The sequence below is a fragment of the Scatophagus argus genome, chromosome 20 (genome assembly GCF_020382885.2).
Source record: "Scatophagus argus isolate fScaArg1 chromosome 20, fScaArg1.pri, whole genome shotgun sequence".
In the NCBI taxonomy this organism is placed as follows: domain Eukaryota; kingdom Metazoa; phylum Chordata; class Actinopteri; family Scatophagidae; genus Scatophagus; species Scatophagus argus.
This window is the reverse complement of record NC_058512.1, coordinates 2,780,274-2,800,874: the sequence shown is the minus strand read 5'-3', so window position 1 is coordinate 2,800,874 and position 20,601 is coordinate 2,780,274. Positions and strand designations below refer to the sequence as shown.

At 45.0% G+C, this 20,601-nt stretch overlaps 1 protein-coding gene across 1 annotated transcript in view; it reads right to left on the bottom strand.

The window, feature by feature from the left end:
- The window catches only part of col27a1a (collagen, type XXVII, alpha 1a), a 64,027-nt gene extending 44,465 nt beyond the window's left edge, over nucleotides 1-19,562 (bottom strand). Inside the window, exons 1-4 of the mRNA XM_046374607.1 lie at nucleotides 18,925-19,562; nucleotides 14,848-14,918; nucleotides 8,674-10,190; nucleotides 5,000-5,053 (exon numbers count right to left, since the gene is read on the bottom strand). Coding sequence (XP_046230563.1) covers nucleotides 5,000-5,053; nucleotides 8,674-10,190; nucleotides 14,848-14,918; nucleotides 18,925-18,977 — 1,695 coding nt within the window. The 5' untranslated portion in view covers nucleotides 18,978-19,562. The remainder of the gene's footprint in view (nucleotides 1-4,999; nucleotides 5,054-8,673; nucleotides 10,191-14,847; nucleotides 14,919-18,924) is intronic.
- Nucleotides 19,563-20,601: the final 1,039 nt, after the last annotated feature.

Genomic DNA, 20,601 nt, shown 5'->3' with positions numbered 1-20,601 from the left:
CACAGAATGAATATACACCAATTTTTCTTTGGCTTAAAAGCAGCCGTCAGACAGCGGCACAGGGGTCGCCGTCTCCGCGATCCATCCATCCGTCTGTCTGTCTACCTCCTCTTCCTCTGAGTGACTTTTTCCTGTGGCTCTCTGACCTCACTCCTGCCCTCCACGTGGTGGTGGCACCCTTGGGCCCCCAACCGACACCCGTAGTGGGTCAGGGGTCGAGCGAGTCAGAGAGGGCGGAAAAAGAGCCACAACTGCTTTACGAGTCGGGTCAGCAGGTTTCACTGAGGTGAGTCAAAACAAATCAGGAAGCCATTATGTTAGCGATCTGGTCTGCAGCATCAAAAACACAACATTGAGCCACGTCCAGACAGGCAGCTCTCAATAATCCCACAGAGAAGAAAAAGTAATCTGGGGTTTGGGCTGGGTTATACAGCTCAACAAAAGGCCCTTTGAGCAAAGTTCAAAAACAGACACACTGGTCGGGTGCAGACATGACAACATAAATGCCTTGTGCTGTAACTGCTCTTCCTGTCAAAAGGCGCTTTGATGAGCGTCGTGTCTGATTCACGAGAGACAGAGCTTCTCATGAATGAACAGGACTTTACTAAACGTGTGTAAAGGTGTTGTTATCTCTCACTCAGGGTTTCCAAACTCACATTTCCAAAGGATTCACATTTGATAATCTGTTCCTCTCTTGTTTTGTTTGGGGATACTTTCATTCCAAGGATTCTCAGCTTTTGAAGATCTTGCCTCTGTTCCTCCCACGCTCTCTTCCCCTTTCATTTTCGGTTTGCATCCAGCTGGTGTTCCCTCGAGAGTTCGTGTTTGCAGACAGTGTTAACGGACGCTGTTGTGCCCTGAATAAACTTAAACAAACTAGACATGTTTGAATTACATGCTTCAAAATTAACCCTGTGGTCTACCACAGCTTGGGCAGTACACTGGTAGGCACAGGCTGGCACCGACATTTCGTCCTGTGCTCTTGCTTCCATGTCGTGTCCCCCTCTCGCACAACAGGTGTCTAATTAGAGAAGAACGGGGTGGGGCGCCCGCAAGCTGAGGGCTATCAAATGAAAAACCACGACCTCTGAACCGCGAAGCAGGGCGTGACTGAGGCTCTTACATGTGGTAATAACGCTGCTAGCTCTGTGCGACTCATTCTAAGTTGAGACAAAATGGTCAAAATCCAAACAAATGATAGCTCCTGATGTTTCATGTTACTGTAACATTCGTACTGCCTGGTTGGAGGTATAAATATCTGTCCTTGAAGCTCCAAAATTCAACGTCAACGCCATATGTGCAACTTAAAGCCAAGAAATATTGCATATGTATTTGTAGATCTTAAATCTGGACGCATGATGTCACTACCAAGGTTATAGTCCCACGCAGAATATTTTAGACAAGCCTTTTTAATGGGCTGTGCCGTAAACACAGTCTGACTTTGAACACAAGCTTGTAAAAGACTGGTTTAAATGTATATACAGTCACCATATTAAAGATAAAAGCGTTTCTGTATGATGCTGTGCCAAACGACAGCCGAAGGGGCAACTTCTGATAAACTAACATTAGATCAAGAGCATGTGAAACCGCAGGACGTCTTCATAATTAAAGATCCCAGTCAACAGCACGAGGATTCGAGAGAATATTTCAGCTCTTTGTTTAAGTCTGTGTCTTACCATCACTGAGTGAAAAGAGCAGAATTTGCAGCCCAGCGCCACATAAATTACAATAAAACTTCATAAAAACAGAAGCACAAAGGGCAAATGAATTAAGCCCTGCTGATAAAGAGCCAATTTATTTGCTTTAAAAGCCAAAGTTTTCAGAGCTGAATGCATCATGCAGTGACTGGAGTATATGAGAGAGGAAATAATAAGTAATCCAAAGTATTACTTAAGCATTTACAACAATAACAGTAACAGCTCATAATGTCCAAGGCAAGTTTGAAAATTACGATGGAAACCTAGAGCTACCATCGTGCCAAACATCTAAAGTCGTAAATGGAATTTTAAAAAATGCTTTAAAGTGCCCAAAAGGGGATTGCAAAAATAAAGAATTGAAGCATGGACTGTGAGTTTTACTGTCCAGGAGCTCATTACAGTAATGTTCCAGAGTCGAGCTCCATGCACACAGTTTAAATTTGGGATTCGCTCGCCTGGTGTTACCAAAACAGCCCAACGCAGCGTCCTAAACACAGCTCAACATTTGAAACTCATTTGAAATGTCTTTATAGTCATACATTTACAGGTTTCTGTATGAAATGTCCATCTGGGATGCGACTTAGCTTTATGTGAAAAAAGGTGGTGGTGGTGCAGAGGGGGGGGGGTTTGTTTCGTGGCAGAGGAGCCGCTCGGAGGGGAAGCGCGAGGAAAGACAGGCGACAGAGATTTCTTTCTCACTCAGACAAAGACCCTTTTGACCCAGCAAGGCTCCAGACGAATACCTGCAGCCAGTCTTCAGAGAGAGATTCAGGCGCGCGCCGCCGCGATGCATCCGCCGCACGCTTCCTCTCACACTCCCGCCACTGTGCACCTACAAACACACTCGAAAGAGCTCACACTGACTATTCACGTACGCCCAGCAGAGGCTTCTGTGCTGACAGCGGCTGCGATAGGGACGGCGTCTCACACTCACATGTGTGGGATCAGAGGTCAAGGTTCATGGGTGGTGCTCGGTGGGCTCAATGGTGCTCTGTGTGTCATCATACAGACTTCCAGTAATCCACGGCTACGGAAGGTCATGCAAAAAAAAAAAAAAAACTGCAAGCAGCTCAGCCGGCAGCAAAACCCTGAGACTGGAATTTAGTTTTAGATGAGGCCTGTGATCACCTGTGAGGCTGCAGTCAGTAAGAAACCCGCCGCGTAAAACTCAGATTTGGAGTTAACTATTCCAGCGACTTTCGTCTCCCAAACTCAAACCGCACTCCTCTTTGGCCAAGACGGGTGAATTTGGACAACATGTGTGTGTGTGTGTGGGTGTGTGGGTGTGTGTTTGCGAATGTGTATAAGCGTCTCAGTGTTTGCACACACATATGGCAGCAGCAATTAAACTTGATAAATGCTCTTGTTTACAGGAAAGTTCCATAATCTGTCTCACTCTTTATACAGGCAGGTCATAAACACAGCCACATATGTCTGCGCTACGCTGCGTGAGATTCGTGCTGTAGTGTGTGTGCACTGCTGTGTGTGTTAAACAAAATGACTGTGAGGTCACAAGCAGACAGTGGCGGCGTGTTTGCGTGTGACCCCCGTTAAAGTGGCATCAAAACCAAAGGCCTTCACAAGTGCTTTTTTATTGATGAGGCTTGTTTTCATTGCTTGCGCTTTGCAAACCGACCACTTCCACTGACAATGCCACAGGCGGTTCAGCAGCTGGTTTGCTGTGGTTGACAAAGGCCATGTCGAAGACACCAGGATGTAAATCAGTATGAGGCCCTGGGTCGACTCGTACTGCTGATGAAGGAGCTTTCAGACAGACACAGGGGCTTTAACAAGGACAACTCTGAGTCTAAACTGTATGGTTCCAAACTACGGTGGAGAAACTGTGAAGCATATTATTATATAACAATTTTTCTGTTAATATTTAAGGGGAGTTTGATTTATTACTTCCAAATTCCTCGAGTTTAATGTGGCACATATTTTAGGAAAAGCTGCAGCTCGGTCATGCAAAAATAGTTCCACTCGGAGTCATACTTACAGTTGGCTCAACCAAGCGCAGCTCTGCGCTTAGATTTTTAAGACCAATTAAAGTTTTATCCCAGGTTAGTTTGATTTGAATCATAAGAAGTGCACCTAAGTGGGCCAGATGTTGTGGACCTGCTGCATGAGGTGGGATGGGAGGTGCTGCTGGGACTTAAATAGCTTTAATTAGAGCTAGACAAAGGCCTCCTTATACATCTGTAGTAGTGGATCACAGAGTCCCTCATAGACAGATACAGCCAGTAATAATTAAATAAACACATAAAAAACATCTAAATATACTTGCATGCACATGTGGACATAAAGCATAAAGCTTTTTAGGCCTTCTGGTAGCTTCTTTGTAGTGTTTGTCCATTAATTAAAAATTTAAAACACGAAGACAGAAGCCTCTGTAGTCCTACTGAAAAAACTCCCAGACTATATATGGGTACCAAATTTCATGACTATCCATCTTACAGTCGCTGAAACACAATTATAAATATCAGCCTGAATCTCAGGGCAATTCATGCAATAGTTTTAGAGCTAATTCAGTTTGGGCCAAAGTGGTGAACTGACCAAGCGACTCAGAGCATCGGAGAAACAGAGGAGGTGGAGGAGAATTCCTGAAAGAAGACCCAGGGATGAGACTATATCTATTTAACAGCCTGGGAGAAAGAGGCCTTTCATTAGTCCAGAATGGGATTCCTATGAAGTGTCGGTGCAGCCTGCTGCAGCAGCACAGCGAGGAGAAGAAAGTCCAGTGGAGCCATGTGTTCTCTGTCTGTTTACAGTGCTTTTATTAGGCATCCTGTGGCACAGGCAGCCTTTTGAAAGGCCGTCTTTATAGGAGCTTTCCTGTTTATGCTTTGGGGTGGGAGGTCAGCACTCGCAGCCCCGTGCTGAATATGGTCAATCTGCCTGCATAGGAAAACTTTGTGTGTGAATGTGTGTGTGTGTGTGTGTCAGCTGGGTGATGTGGGAGCCTGGCTTGGCAGGTTATTATTGTAATGTCAGAAAATGGACCAGGACTTTGCCCTCTAGGCTGGAGCACACAGATACAGTCCTGTCTGTCCCTGTCTGTATGCCTGTTTGTCTGTCTGTTGTTCTGAGTCACCTCCTGCCAAGGAGGTTATTTAATGCCTGTTTGTGTTTGAGTTTTCAGTCAACATGCACATCAGCAGCAAACACAGAACAGAAAGATGCCCACAATAAACCTAAAAAAAGACATATCAGCATGCTTCCCTAAAAACAAGCCCAAAATAAGATTATTTAGATAGATTTTTTATGCCTCTGAAGGGGGTTTGAGAGTGGCCAAGGAGACTTACCCGAGGACCCCTCTTGCCTGGCAGGCCTGGCTTCCCTGGAGGTCCTGGCAGCCCCTGGAGAGAGAGGGAGAGAAAGTATTCAGTCCGTACTGCATACCAATATACCACACATATCAACAATCTCCTTCGATCATACTGTTACATCAAAACCATCGGGTCAACAAGATGCCTCTCTGTGTTTCCACAGACTGGCTGCAGGCTATAAAAGTGACACCTTTTCCCCTCTGAGGTAATCCCATCTGAAGGTGATGAGAGTTCAACCTTATCCATCAGGAAGTTCCAAGCCTGTGTGGCAGGAAACTGTAGAAACACTAGAAATAACAGGTCATTTCCTGCGCCACTCAATGCTCCTGTGTGGCTTTATCAGCCTCGTGCTCGCTCATTTTCTTTTAATCAAAAGAGAGGAAGAGGAGAAGTGAGGGAAAACAGAGGACCTGTGGTCGCTGGAGAGAGCCACAAGAGCTACCTGTACAGCTCTGGATCCCGACATTAAACCTGTGTTACAGCATTTTTAAAATGTTTTCTTCACTGTAAATGTAGTGTACAGCATTTTCACTATGTTGTTAAACGCCTGGGATAACTTAGATATGAATATCTAGTAAAGAAGCTGCGGCGCCGACAATAAAGTGCAGTTATTGTGGTGTTAAAGTTGTACCCTTTCAGTAGTTTCCTCATCTCGGTTTTCACAGGGCAGTGAACTTTAAGAGACAAAGCCCAACGTTCCACTTCAAAACAACATCTAAAGGTTATTGTGATCATAGCTGCTACCTGCAAGAGGTGTGTCTGCCTGCGATGCTTCATATCGCTCTGAAGATTATAATTGGCCCCCCAGTGTCTTTTCCAGCACGACCTCCATAGTTGAGACCACCCCCGTTGTTACAGGTGGCGTGCTCTGTGGTGGCCTAAAGACCCGTCAGCATCGACACACACTCCTGTCCGTCTTCACACTTCCACCCCCTGCTTTGGACCTCCTTCCTTACACTTGTTTGTTTGTTTATTTACTCCTACTGTCTTCTCCTGTTTGCACCTGTCCATCTATGGCAAAGTTCTCTGAGAAGTTGTTTATCGACCGCAGTTGACTGTTCTACCACAAAGATAGCAGACTCACGCGATTCTCTCATCAGTAAGCATTTCCAATTACCAATTTTTCTGGAAAAAGGCTGTTTTTGGTTATGAGGTTTAGACTTGCTGACTGCGCCCATGAGGAAGTTTGGGCATGATTTGTACCAACCTGAATTATTTATTCAGAGTCGTGCCGTGAAAGCTTTTGTTTCAAGGTCTAAAAACTGAATATACTTGTTTGACTTTTCATTAAACAATCTAAATCAACAGTTAGAAACTGCTGGAACACACAGTGCAAATTTGCAAACTCCTCCATTATTTCCAGTTCAACTGCTTAAAATTGTTGTAATTGTGGCAGAGGACTCGGGCAGCTTGCAGATACAACTTAATTGAATACAGAAGCCTAGATGGGAGTGCAGCAGTTCAAATTTAAATTAAATTTAAACTCACATAGCCAGTGCAGCTCCGATTAAAAGATAATCAGATTAAAACTCTCATTTTCAGCTATCACCGAAAAAATCAGAACATATAAATCACTGTCAGGTCTGCAGTGCAGCAGATCTCAGAGGAAGTCGGTTTTTTGAAGCAACTGTTCTGTGCCTGCACTGGATGTTTCTCCTGGCAACCACAAAATCTGCACAGTGGAAACACAAGTCCAGATTAGTCCAGTTTCATTGTGTCTTTCAGGAGAAGAGATTTAATGCTTCAGGAATGACAACGCTATTGGCTTCCCTCTGATATTTGTCAGAAAGTGTTTGTGTGTATGTATAAAACAGAGTGTGTGTGTGTGTGTACAAGGCTGAGCTGTGAGAAGGAGTGAGAGACATGACGCGTGTGTTTATGAAATCCAAACTGTGCTGAAAAGGAAGCATGAGCGGGCTGATCTGGGGTCTCACGCATGCACACACATATTTGTACCCACACACACTTATATTAGGGCTGGACAATATTGTGGCATGAGACTAGATGAGACTGAGGCATCTTTTCCTGGTTCTAAAGGCTGTGTTACAGCAAAGTGAATAATAACAGTCTCACGTTACTAATGACTATTGACAAAAAAATCTCATTGTTAATATTTTGTGAAAGCACCAAAAGTCATTCCCACAGCATCACAGCAAGATCAATATCGAGGTATTTGGTCAAGAACACTGTGATATCTGATTTTGTGACTATCAGCCCTGTCTGAAATGTTCTCAATCCACATGTGGGTTGAAATACGTGAGCCTGTCAGATTTCTGCATGCACTGCTCTCATACTGGTGTAATTTGCCATATATCTGGCATAAAATGACAGAAGCTTTTTGGCCTGAGCATCGTACCAGCACTTGTGTCGGACAGTCCTCCAGTAAATGACCTCATAACTTCCCTTAATCATCCTTCTACAGTCTCTTTTCCATGGCAGATTAGAGCACTCCATATTGAGATTGCAGGTAGTGCTTAGTAAATGGCTGTAATTTGGCTCACTGTAATGACAGTCGAGTGTGGCGTGGACATCAATACACATGTAAATTGGACAAACCTTCACACGCCACACTCTGCAATCTACGGCGGCAAATTACAGACCACTACAAAGACTAAGGCGCACGGTGCATGTATCAAACACACACAACCTGCTCGCTTTTGCACTAAAATGGCTCAATCACAAGGGCGGCTTTCAGTACAAACACACCCAGAACGTGCTGACAAGACGCTGAGGTCTGAGGTCTGATCGCTGAGGCCACGTTTGGAAGGTGAAATAATTTGAACTGAGATGTCTGTTAGTAATCGATCACCATTTAGCCACAAATAAAATCAACAGTGAAGCTAAATTTGATCCCAAGTGGTTAGTCAAGATGCAACCGCCAGCCAACAAAGGCCGTCACAGTATTCCTGCTCCTGCTGGTTATATCCTCCAAGGCCTGGCCTTCCTTTGCGCCTGCGCTGGGTGGATGAATGACGGTGTTTACTGACTGCTGTGACCCTTGACCTAGCTTTGAAACAGGGCCATGAGACCTCCACTGGCCCTCTATGACAGAGGAATCTGGTGCGGAGACGGCAAGGCGTCAGACCTGACAGTCACACCCAGCCTGGAGGGTTCTGTGCACAGAGGTAGAAAGGCTGGAGGAAAAGTAAGATTTCTAGCCTGTGTGGGAAAGGAGATAGTGCCACATTAACCCACATATCTCTGGGGTCTCTTATTTCCAGCCTCAGAGTGCCTCAAACCAAACCTGGTCTTTCACTGGTGACAAAGAGCAGCACAGACCGAGTTGTCCCTAATGGAGCGTACTTCATTCACTTTCACCACTTTCCTAACATAAACCATTGAACTCACCACCCACAACTGCCAGGACAAACAGCAGAGACGTGACTGCACGTCTCCTGGTTTTTGCAGGAGCTTTAGTGCTGCAAATCTTCGTACAGAGAGCCTAATGTCAATTTAGCTGTTCATCAGTTTCACCTTGGCAGCTTTAGAAATTATTTTATAACACTCTTTTACATTCCCTCTTTTTCCTGGTCTCATCCATAGTCCTTTTATAATGCTACTCAAAAAAAAGAGATCAAGCATATGCATGTTTAATGCATATAGTTTTCTGTGGTACACAAAACCACACTCAACTGACAAAAGGTGCTTACCGCTGGGCCTACTTCTCCTTTCTGTCCTATAGGTCCAGCCAGCAGGGAGAACTGAGTAGGTGGCACCTCCCAGCTCTGGAAGCCATCAGTAGCAGGTGGTGTTACTGGGTTGTACGCAGGTCTGGTTGGTTGAGGGGAGACTGGGGCCTTGGTGGTTTTGGCGTGCTTTGTTGGTCTGATGATCTGTTTGGAGACTGGCTTGGGGGTTTTAGTAGTTGTAGTTTTGGGTGTTGTTGATTTTGAGGGGTTGACTTTGGATATTGTTGGTTTAGAAGGGGCAACTTTGACAGAATTTGTTTTGGGTTTGGATGGAGTGGCTTTGGATGGTGTAACTTTAGGCTTGGGAGATGTTTTCTTAGTTGTGGCTGGTTGTGGTTTCTTTGGGACTACACCTTGGTCCGATAAGGCAGATTCAGGCTTTGTCTTGGTTGGTCTGGTGCTGGTAGTGACTGGGAGAGTTGGTTTCTTCTTGTTGTCGGTTCCAGCATTCGTCTTTTTGGAGCTGTTATTTGGAGTGGGCTTTGTGGGACTGAGTTTAGAAGGTTTTGGATTTGAAGCTTTCGAGGTGGAGGGTCTTGAGTTTGGCGGTTTTGTTGGGGGTATTGTTGTCCTGAGTGGTGCTGTGACAGTTTCAGTCCTCGTCTTGGAAGGCGGAGTAGCCAAACCAAGCTGGACTGTGACTGGCATCACAGTTCCCAGCAGGGATGTAGGAATGGTCCCAGGGCTGGGCTTTATTGTCTGGGTAGGGGCTACATATCTGACAGCCGAGGCAGCAGCAGCAACGCTCCTGGCAAGGCTCAGCCGCGTGGGCTTCTTGACTGTTTCCGGGCCACCACGTTTAGGGGTAGCAGTAGTAGCTGTGATGTTTGTGTCTCGGGGTAAGATAGGCAACAAGGGAGAAAGGTTAGGCCTATATGTGTCGGCTTCCCTGCACTGTTTCTTAATGTACTTGCAGTAGTTGTGAGCTGCCTGTGCAGAAGGGACCAGGTCAAACTGGCAGATGGCTCCTTCAAAGTGTGCTGAGGCTTGCTGCTGGCTTGTGCGCCCCAGCAGAAAGGAGCCCTGGAGCTCCGGATCCAGTCCCTCCTCACTGTCCCACACAAAGTCTGCATGAACACTCTGCTCTCCGCAGGAGGCATATAGAGTCACTCTCTGTCCATTAATTCCCACCGCCAGCTGGTGCCACTGACCATCATGGGGCTCATAGGGCAACGCCACCGAGGTGTTTGGTCCCGTATGAAGGACCAGATTGCCAGGCGTAAGCTGCAGACCAAGAAGGAGCTTCTTGCGGCCTGAGAGCAGGGTGAAGAGGAAAGCACTGTTGACACGGTGTGAGCGCACGCTCAGGACCAGTGCCAGGTTGGGCCAGATGGCCGCTGGGAAGACTGAGCGCAGCGGAGTTTCAATATGCGCCCGCTGGTTGAGGATGATCCCCGATCTGAATGGAATGACCCCTGCTGGCACCGAGCGTGACGGTTTCTCTCCCTTGAGCCCCAACTTTTGGAGGATGTCCACATCTAGACAGAAGGGAGAGTGGAGTTAGAGGTGCTCACAATCAAGACAGGCTAAAAGTTCAGGTCAACAAATGTGCAATTTAAGATATTTAATTCAAGATCAGCATTTGTAGACTTCACATTTTCCTTCTGATCACATGTATTTTGTTGATCCTTCGTCATTCTTTTCATACTTCATAAGTCTCTCTATAACTTCATTATAAAGTGATGGTAGAGTAATATTTCCTGCCATTACGAGGAACCTGTAAACACATCATCAGGGACAAGGTACATTTTCTAACATTTGCCTCTGTGGAAAAAGAAAAACACCTACATAAATAAATGCCAAGAGGAAATCAATATCAATATTGATATTTTATGTCCCCAAATTGCATTGTCCCTAGAACACACCATTCATCACATTTCTGCGCAAATCAATCAATGCTAAGAGGGAGTGAAAGACAAAGGAAAATATAAAAAAAATAAAAGATTTTAGCTGTCTTTGCCAGTGGTGGGTGGATTGACTACACTGGCTTATGAGACAGTTTTTCTACAACTTCCTGATCTTTCCGCCAATGCAGAACAGTGATTCACAAAGTAATAAAGCTCAAAACACTGCAGGGTGAAGAGATGGGAAAAATGTCTGCAGCAAAAAACAAAAAAACCCTGAAATACAAAAAATAATAAACACTCTGGATTTTAAGGCCGACAAACTGCTTTTGCTTTTGTCTACTGCAACTTTAGGCCAAAACAAATGACAATGTACTGGGCTGATGATAGGGGAGTATGGAGCAACCTTTGTTGGTCAGCTCTTGTTCTCTGAGTGGGCACAGGCTGCACGGTGATGTTGTGGTGGCCTTTGTTTCAAATGTCAGCGGTTTGCAGCCTCACGCTTCTCTCCAACACGGCAAGTTACAGCATCGTCGTGACCATATGACTGTCCTGAGGCAGAAAACAGTCTTAAAGATGCACACAACAAAATGATGGCCTCAGAATATCGCATGTTTGTTGTTATGCAGGTCTGCACATTCCTGAAGGGAGGACTTTGCCTTCGTGGCTTTGGTCATCAAACTGGGTTTTGTTCTAGAAAGTGCCATAAAAGAATGTCGTATAAAATAAATTATTATTTTACATGGCAAAGTAGTTTAAATTTAAATCTAAGTAAAATGTCAGATTGTGTGCTTTTCTAATGTCTATAATGACACAAGGTCATGTACGTCACAGAGCAAGACAAGCCTTCAGTCGCTGGTGTTCACCCTGTGCTGATAAAAACATGACAGTCGGTGGTGGCAATTGTGAAGGGAGTTCAGTCAAGGCCGAAGCAGCCGGTGCCAGGAACGCACAATTAGGATAAACGACCAAATCCTGTCTTACTAACCGTTTTGCCAATGGTTTTCAGTCTCAAGGGTTCAGGTTCTAAATGTACATTTTGTGGCAAACTTATATAACTTCCACACTAATTAGTACATGTGAACATGTTGAAGTATATGTGCCCGAAATCTGTGCTTGACTGATGTCAAGACACGGCCTCTTTGTTTTAAGGCTATTGGGGATTAATGAGGCAAAGGACATCGGCATCATCAGACAACCTCCCCTTTTCTCTTCTCTTCTCATCAGTACAGTCAGTTTAGAAATTCAGAACATGACCACAGCAACCACAAGTCAGTACAGCATCTCTCTGTCTGGATGCAGACTACAGTTTCCAGCCTTTTCAGCCAACTTTGACTCTCTGTTCTGCATTGCAGCAGTCTCAGGGGTCCCGGCGCTCGTTCTCTGTGTGACCTGTGATCTCAGACCCAGGCCCCTCAACATCTTTATTGTCTCGGGGCTCACTCTGACCTGTGGTCACTGGGCCTTGTCTAATGGGGACATGTGTATAGAAGCACCGCTTGTGAAAAGACAGAAAAGTGGGCGAGTAATATTGATGAGATGACAGAAAGATGAGGGGAAAGACAGAAGGGATGTCCTAGCAGTTGCTGTACTGGTAAGCCAAAGAAAGCAGGGACGTCAATGAGATGTTTGTCTTTCTATAATACAAGGCTTGCTTCATTAGACCACTGACAGGGGGCTGAGGACAGGGAAATATATATAATCACACGGAAAAGCTAAGAGCAGGAATTTGATCCCTGGTAATACTGGTGGGTATCAAGGAATTAGACTTGACATTTGAAGACCGCAGATGTTTTTTGCAGAGTTTTTGCATGTATGAAGTCGAACCAAAAACTTCACAAACTGATCAGGCTATTGAGTGCCATCGATGCTTACAAGGTTTTAGCGAATTTTAAAGCTGATTTCACAGAATGTTGTACTCAATCACATCTTTCTTTTTTTTTTTTCGGAAAGTAAGTGAAAGTAAAGCAAATGTAGACACGCTTCTAGCCAGTTTTTAATGGTCTTTCCATGTTCTGTATGGAGCTGTAAGACTTTCCCTTGCCTCAAAACATTAGGGCTTTATAAAATAGCCGGAGGAAACAAGACCTACGTGGGGTATAGTGTATACCAATCCACACAGTGAATTCTCCTCTCTGTGTGGTCTCCTCTGCAGTAAAGGACAACAGGACTTGGCGGTGATGCAGGGGGGGTACATTACATGTATCTCTTCTGTACATAGACTCCTGTCTCCAAACTTCTTTATTTAAGTACCACTTGTACTGTTACTGGGGCATACATTAACCATGTGGTTTTAGACATACAACACGCTGTGTAGATGTAAGCGCACGCACACACAAAGACAGACAGACTTGTGTTTAACACATGGCTGGAGTTCATAGCCTTGTTCTGTGCCAAGTCACTCAAGTAGGACAGAGAGAAAGTCCAAGGCTCTTCGTTCTGTAATGTTATCCCTTGTAGAGGATGAAGTCACCGATTCGTTCGAACACGCTCAAAAGGCTTCTCTTTGGCTGGCCTGCGTCAGTCTACAGTAAGTCATTTATGATACCTCTGAGTGGAAAAGTCATCCACACAGCAATACATCACATGCATTCCCACAGTAACAGATTTGGATTCACAATTTATGATTTGAAGAAGGGACAAAACAGGGTAAAATTCGGTTTCTTTACATTTTACTTCTTCTTTTATGACTAATTTTGGCATTGTGCCTTTATTTGGTGAGATGACAGAAATACAGAGAGGAACTCAAGGGTCAGAGATATAGAATTATGTAACAGTGGTCACAGGCTGGAACCAAACCAGCTAAATCTTAACCTCTAAGCAACCGGGGGATGTTGTGCCTTTATCTGACAGCTGAACATGTAGAGAGAGACAGGAAACCAGATGAGATGGAGGTATGGAATTGTTAGGCTGCTTGACTTGGCCTTGACTTTTGACCTGCCACCTGCAGAAACTCTCAACAGGCTTAGAGTCGTACTGACTGAAGCTGAGTCAACGCTGAGGGTTTGAGCATTTCTTCATTCACATGGCCGTCCTCTTATAGAGACAGACAGTGACAGCACAGCAGTGAGTCCAGCCACACTGCAACAGTGATAGCAGACAGTGTTGCCAGATTTGACTGATGCCAAGTAGCCCAATCAGAGACCAAAAATCGACTACAAAGGCAATTTTTCTTTTCCACTTAGGAAATTAAGATTTTTTTTTTTGTCTGTCTGACTTGAGTCTTTTAAAGTCTGAGAATGTTTAACAGTATTTTAAAATAACAACACACACAGGGATTTTATCAGAGTTACGACTTTTTGACAAAATAGTAGAAAAAAGTTTCAGCCTCTTCCTAATAAACTGAGATGACATTTGGTCTCAGTGACTGCGTGTCGGACCTGTTGAACTCCGCACTGCTGTCAGTCTCAATCATAATAACTGGAGAGAAGAAGGCACCGATTCACTGGACTGTATCTGTTACTTTTCATCGGGGAAACCACCAGCTGTCAGTGGACACTGAAACACATTCACTATGGCACAAAAGACATAAAGGATCGGACTGTATTTATATTTGCATTATGATGTAACCTGCCCTGTCTGATGAAACCTGAAACAAGTGATTTCATTTTGGCCATCTTAGGGCAGCAGAGAACACTTGTGGAAATAACGCTGACCTTTTAAGTTGATAAAGCAAATCTGTTAGCACACAGTTGCTAATGTATGCATCCACCAGTCATTTGAAGTCATGTTTCTGGCCCCCTGATGAATTTTAGTCCAATATTCACTCTCTTTTTTTTTTTGCACTGTTTTGGTCTCTACCAACCGCTCTTTAGCTGCTAAGTTCCAACGAGCAGCCCAAAATGATGAGCCAGAACGGTAAAGTTGAGGCCCAGACAGTGAAACAACGAGCTGAAACTCACTCTGAAGCTCCATAAAGTCAAAGGAAGCTGCACATTCGGCTGCTGATTCTCCGTAGGCTCATCAATACGAGCGAATCCTGTCACACTGTTTCCACACTGAGAGTACGTTTTCTCTGTAATGGTCGTCTTTGAATCCATGATCGGATCACTCACTCACAGCTTACTCAACACTCGTCGTCATGGCAACGGTTGGCCCAATTCTCATTGCAATGTGTTTACGTGGTTGGGCAATGACCAAACAGGAAAAAAGAATAACTCCAACCCGCCCCCCCCCCCCCTTCTAACTTTACATTTTTTTCCCCCCAATGGCAAAAATGTTAGTGAAGTACAAAGGCGTGAGAAAGTGAAGTCAGAGAATTGAGAGAAGTAGACATTAAGATTTGTCTTACCTTCAGAGTGCACTTGTGTAAGTCCCAGGTAGCAGGTACAATATAAAACTGTACAGAGCAATAGGGCTCTCCTGGGGGGAGAAGAGCAGACGTTAGAAACTGAACTGAATCATACAAGTGTTTAACTTTCAACATCGTTTGGCACCATTTTCTAATTAGGAACCCTTTATGAAGCTGTTTATGAGTTGTAATTAACAGCTTCAATACATCAAGCCAATGAAAGGAGCAAATTGGATGAAGCTCCAGCTAGCTAGTCAGATATCCTCACTGTAATTGGTGTCAATTTGGTGGCGATTGCGTGGTTAGCGACCATGAATAACACTTTGTTATTGTTCATTTATCACGAGTCATGACGTCATTGCGATACTGAATAATGTCTCCATGGCATATCTATTTCATGTGTCTTAATAGGCCACAAAAATCCTGAAATGGACTGAGATTGCAAAATGTTTTAGGTGTCCTGAGATGTTCGAATAATCTGTAATCACTGTTTGTACATCACACCAAAACAGAGTCAAACAAACCCACATGCTTTGCCTTTGTGCTGCTGATATCACGCGATTAACAAATGGCAACTGGACTCTGCAAAAGCACTTAGAGCTCAGAGCAAAGATGAGCACCTCTCCAAAACACACACACACACACACACACAGCTTCAAGTTGCGGTTTGTAGGACAGAAATACTATAGCTGACTTATCCATCAACCCTCCTCCCAAAACCAACATGTGTACCCGCTACACACACACACACGTAGAAAACAAAAGGCGAAATGGTCTCTCTGAGCACGCTCAGTACATCCAGGTGTGCCATAGAGCTGAGGAGACTGATTGGCAAGTGGACTGAGAACTCAGTGGGGGACTGAGATCTGGTGACAGGCAGGGGAGCCACTGTTTACCGCTGGAGGTCATCCAGACACACATGGTCTCACACACACACACAGGAGGAGGAAATGTGTATAACAGCTGTGGCTGGAGTGGAGCAGGCAGGCGGGGGCGTGGGCCAGCAGCTCCAAATACATAAATGTGGGAAAGACTGTTGCACAAACATATTTACCCGCGCTATCACAGGCAGAGATGTTTCTGTCTGTCTTTAGAAATATTTCTTAACCTCTGCGCTAACCGGCGGCTGCTGACGTTGGCCTGAATGATTATAATCATTGTGTGTGTGTGTGTGTGTGTGTGTGTGTGTGTGTGTGCGCGTGCGTGTGTGTGCAAACCTGAGTGTGTGATGGTGTGCTTACTTGTGTGTTTGTGGCGTCAGTGTCTGCCTCTCTCCCAGTTCCTGGTTGCTAATAAAGCTTCATCACAATCAACCCCACACACAGCTGGTTGTGGTTACTCAGGATGCTTCATTTGTGTGTGTGTGTGTGTGTGTGTGTGTGTGTTCCAGACTCCCAGCTGCTTACAGTCTCACCCAGTGTCTTATCAGCTGAGGAGGGATCAGATTTCTGAAAATGAGTCATGAATGCTGCAGCACAAAACGACTCTCATTCTGTCCTTCAGGCTGTTTACATCTGTGCAAACTGGACCAAGTTTCCTGGGAAACATCGCTGTTTTCCTTGGCTTTTCATATTAAAAGATCTCACCAGCTTGTTTGGACTTTCATTAGGGTGCTTTTGAAGTGTACGTGACAGGTTGGGTTTTTGGGTGGTTTCTTTGTTTTTTCTTCTGTGCAGAGTTTGAGGGCTGAGGGCGGACATTTAAATGAGCTCAGCTGACATTTGTGCACCGACTCTGTCTGCTGCGGTTTTCATACTGCAACAGTGAGCTATGACACGACTCCCTGGGGGAATTCTCGGCTAAGCTGAGTGGACAAAATAGAGGCCAGATGAACAATACCTCCTCCTGAGTCATCCGTTACACCAGTCTAACCTTTACGTTGTGCTGTGAGCCACTGAACTCACATTTCAAAGACGGGAGGGGGAAGAACGCTGCTCCGTTCTGCTGATAACGTCTTTCTCTACTCACTGATGATCTTAACTGGGGTTAGTGAACACATCTCCTTAGCTGTAAAAACGATGATAAATAAGTGACATCAAAATTCAGTCCAGATCAGGTGCCACATTTTTCAATCTCCTGTATGACCAACGCAAGTTTTCTCTTTACGTCCTGGCATCTTCCTAATCATGTCTTAACTATGATTCTAACCTCTCACCCCCCCTGACACACACACACACCAAACCATCACCCCCCTCCTCCACACACACACACTCTCAAACAGCAGCCCGTCTGTAGGCCAGCACCCAGTCAAAGGTTGAGGGAAAAAAACACTGAGAAGCCTGTATGGTTTCCGTTTCTTTTCACAAGTTTGGACCACTCAACGATTCCCTGAAAGGATTTGCCAAAGGCGATCCTGCCCCCTGAACACGCACACACACACACACACACACACACACACAGTGGAAAATTCCTGTGTATGAGCTGACACTAACAGAGGCTGATGAGGAAGAGAGACTAACTGACATCTCATAAGGCCGACTTCCATGTCCCCCATCTGTTCGCTCTCTGGAGTCAAGTAATCTCTCACTTCAGACTGTTTGCATCCTGACTGATGCCTCACTTATCAAATGACTCACATCATCCTATAACTATTATTACCCCGAATGGCGGCTGAAGCATAAAAAGGTGACAACCTCCCTGCTTGGACGTAGAAGCAACTTAAGTTTAACAGCTTTGTGTTGTGTTTGTAAAAACCAACTCCGCGGTTGTTTAATCGGTGTCAAAGAAACAAAACAAAAAACTGTCAAAACAAACCAACTGCCTTCACGTTTGAGGCATGAAGGGCGACACCGTGCGGACATGTGCTGAACACCTCGCAGGTAAACCATCTTCTTCAGGTGCTAATCGCAATCCGTGCACACCTCAGATTAATGTAGCTGCAGTGAATGATGGGCCGTTGTTAACCTTGTGAAGATGGATGAGCTATTTTTTATTTTCCTTAACAATTGATTCTTTTTTTCTGTAAAATATCCAGGTAAAAGCCATAAATAAAGCTGATACCATTTGGCCAACTTGTCTTAAATGAAAATCCAGGGCACAAATCTCCAGACTTTCCTACTCCCCTGATGACTGCATCCCCACCGTCTCTGCCCTGAGCCAAATGTTCACTGTGCAATAAAATATCAATCAAAGGCAGGAATAAAACACGCGTGGACGAATGAATGAGTGGGTGAGTGAATGAATGAAAGCATTGCTTTGCGACGTGAACCGTGCAACTGCTGGCTGCTGCATGGACTTGCCTAAAAAAGTGCAGCAAAGACAAGGGCGAATATTTATGGTGCATTTATCCCAACAGCCCGACGTGTTTTTCACCCTCTGCGCCGTAAACACACGCATGCAACATCTGCATTTTATGTCACAGTAAAACACACGTCAGCTGCAGATGTTTGCTTGAACAAACTGATAATTGGATGTTTGCTGTGGGGTTTAGCTGACTAATTCTAACAGAACTTTCTTTAACGTTAAAAAAAATCTCATTTTAACTACTTTGCGTAACTGTGGCGGTGGACTCTAAACGCGTAAAGCAGAAAACATGGAAAGCATCCCAACAAAACAGAGCAACCGCTCCGCTGGATGCTGGTGAAGCTCTCGTGAAACTTTATAGGTGTGAATAATTGCCTGTTTCGCTTCCTCCATCAGACGAGTCTGTTTAGCAAACACGATGAGGCACCACAACTTGCTAACACTCAACACTTTGAGCAGTCCGAATCTGTCTTTGCACAAAGGTGCATGAATGTAACCGACACAAACTGCTTCCAAATGAACTGTGGGGTTTTCTCTGTCTTTCTCTCTGTATTTTTACTGCTGGACAAACTAAAAAAATTCTGGCAAAAAAATGACAACTGACACGCATGGTCCAGACAGACCCCATACAGAGCCTCGACAGTCCCCAGCGGGCGCTGCTCCTGCATGGCGAGCTGGACCACAGCCAGCCGGCACATCACAGGTACGCACATGGAGGCAAACGGCGTCTTAAACTGTGACTGGGTAAGTGGACAGCCAGGCTCACCTCAGCTGTCCACAACATCCTCTCACCGGAGCAAACGGACTCGATAAAATAAAATAAATGGCACTTACTTTGTGTCTAGATGAGAGGTTCTGCAATCTCTCCTTCGGGTGCCTAAATTCATTTGTATTCATTTGTCCTGGCAGTCAAAAACCTGGCGGTTAATCACAGCGTGACTCCTTTGCGAGGGGGGCAGAAGACACCGGTCGCCGTTTTACACATTTGACAAGCTTGAGATGAAGTTCCAGAGGAAAAAACTCATGTTGATTTGCCTGTCAAGCCCGACATAAATTCCTTCTGGCAGGCTGGTCTGACAGAGAGTTTTCCTGTGCGATTGTATGTCGATATTCCCCTGTGTTTCATTCATTTATGCCGATCCAGATTGAGGGACGCGCAGCCGGAGAGAAAGCTGGGTTCTTTTGGAGGGGGGTTACGGAGTCAGGAGCGTTGGACTCATCCCTTTCCTTTTTAAATAGGCTTTCTGTGGGTAAAGCGATGGCAAACGCACGACCAGGTGTCAAGTTACAAACCCAGCGGTTGCATCGAGCAACTACACGCCTTCTCCAGGGGGTGGCCACATGGATCCCAACCAAAGCCCCACGCACCGGCAAACCATATGAATGAACCGCACGGAGGGCAGATCCTCACACAATGAAACCGCCCAACAGGGACGCCCACAGCCTCTCCAGAGACTCTCCTTTACCTATCCACCTTATTATCCCTCAGGAATAATTGGGGCAATCATCCATGATGGCCTTGAGTCACTCCAGTCGCTTCTTTGGAGAGGAGATGGTGTGTGAGAACTTACCAGCAGACGAGAACTTCATTACTTGTCACTTGACAAGAGTCTCTCATCTCCTCTTGAAGGAAAAAAAATGTGAAAAATAAGCCCGTTTAAGATAAATGTTTAAGATTTTGATATTCGTATTTTTCTGGAAAGATCCCCCCAAAAAAACTAAACACTCATGTAATCATCCGAGGTTTGTGCAAAAGCTCAGGCCGCTTCATTCAGACTCAGACAGCAGCTTTTGGTGATGTGACACATCAGCGTTGACATCAGTCTTGTGTTAGAGATGTGTTAATGGAGCAACACCTGGATCAGCTCCCATTACCTCCAGAGGGGTCACGGCCTGGTGCGGGATAAGACCTACCAAAGACCTCCACACAGCCACAAGAGCCGGTAATTACCACCTGACATCTGTTTGAGATGTTTAACAAATGCATGTGCTTAGCCAGGTGATAAGGCTTTTTGTGTGCTTTTTCTTAAGCTGAGAGAAGTTCAGATGGAGCACTCAAGTATTTACAACTGTCTTCCTTTGTGGACATTTGTTCAATGTCTTTTTTTTTCTGTGGGCACCATAAGTTTCAGTTCACTTTCAGGGAAAAATAACGGAGACAGAAATCTCCAAACCTGAGCAAGTAAAAGTGCTGGCGGAGTGAATGAACCAACAGCACTGACAGCTCCCACGTCAGGTACACCGACTGCCTTCAGCCTTTCTGACCGTCTCTGAGATAAAATTTTAATTACGGACTCAAGCTTTTTGTGAATGTGGCTTTGATGGTAATTAAATCAATATGAAGTGAATACTTGGATAATTTGTGAGATAGGATGATATTATCGTCTAAACGCCACTTTAAATTCACTAAATCTGAATGAATACAGCCAAACGCTCTGTGAGCCGAGGAGCTGAGCAGGGTGCAGAATAAACTCGGGTCCATTAGTGCTCTCCTTTAAGCTCTGAAAGGTC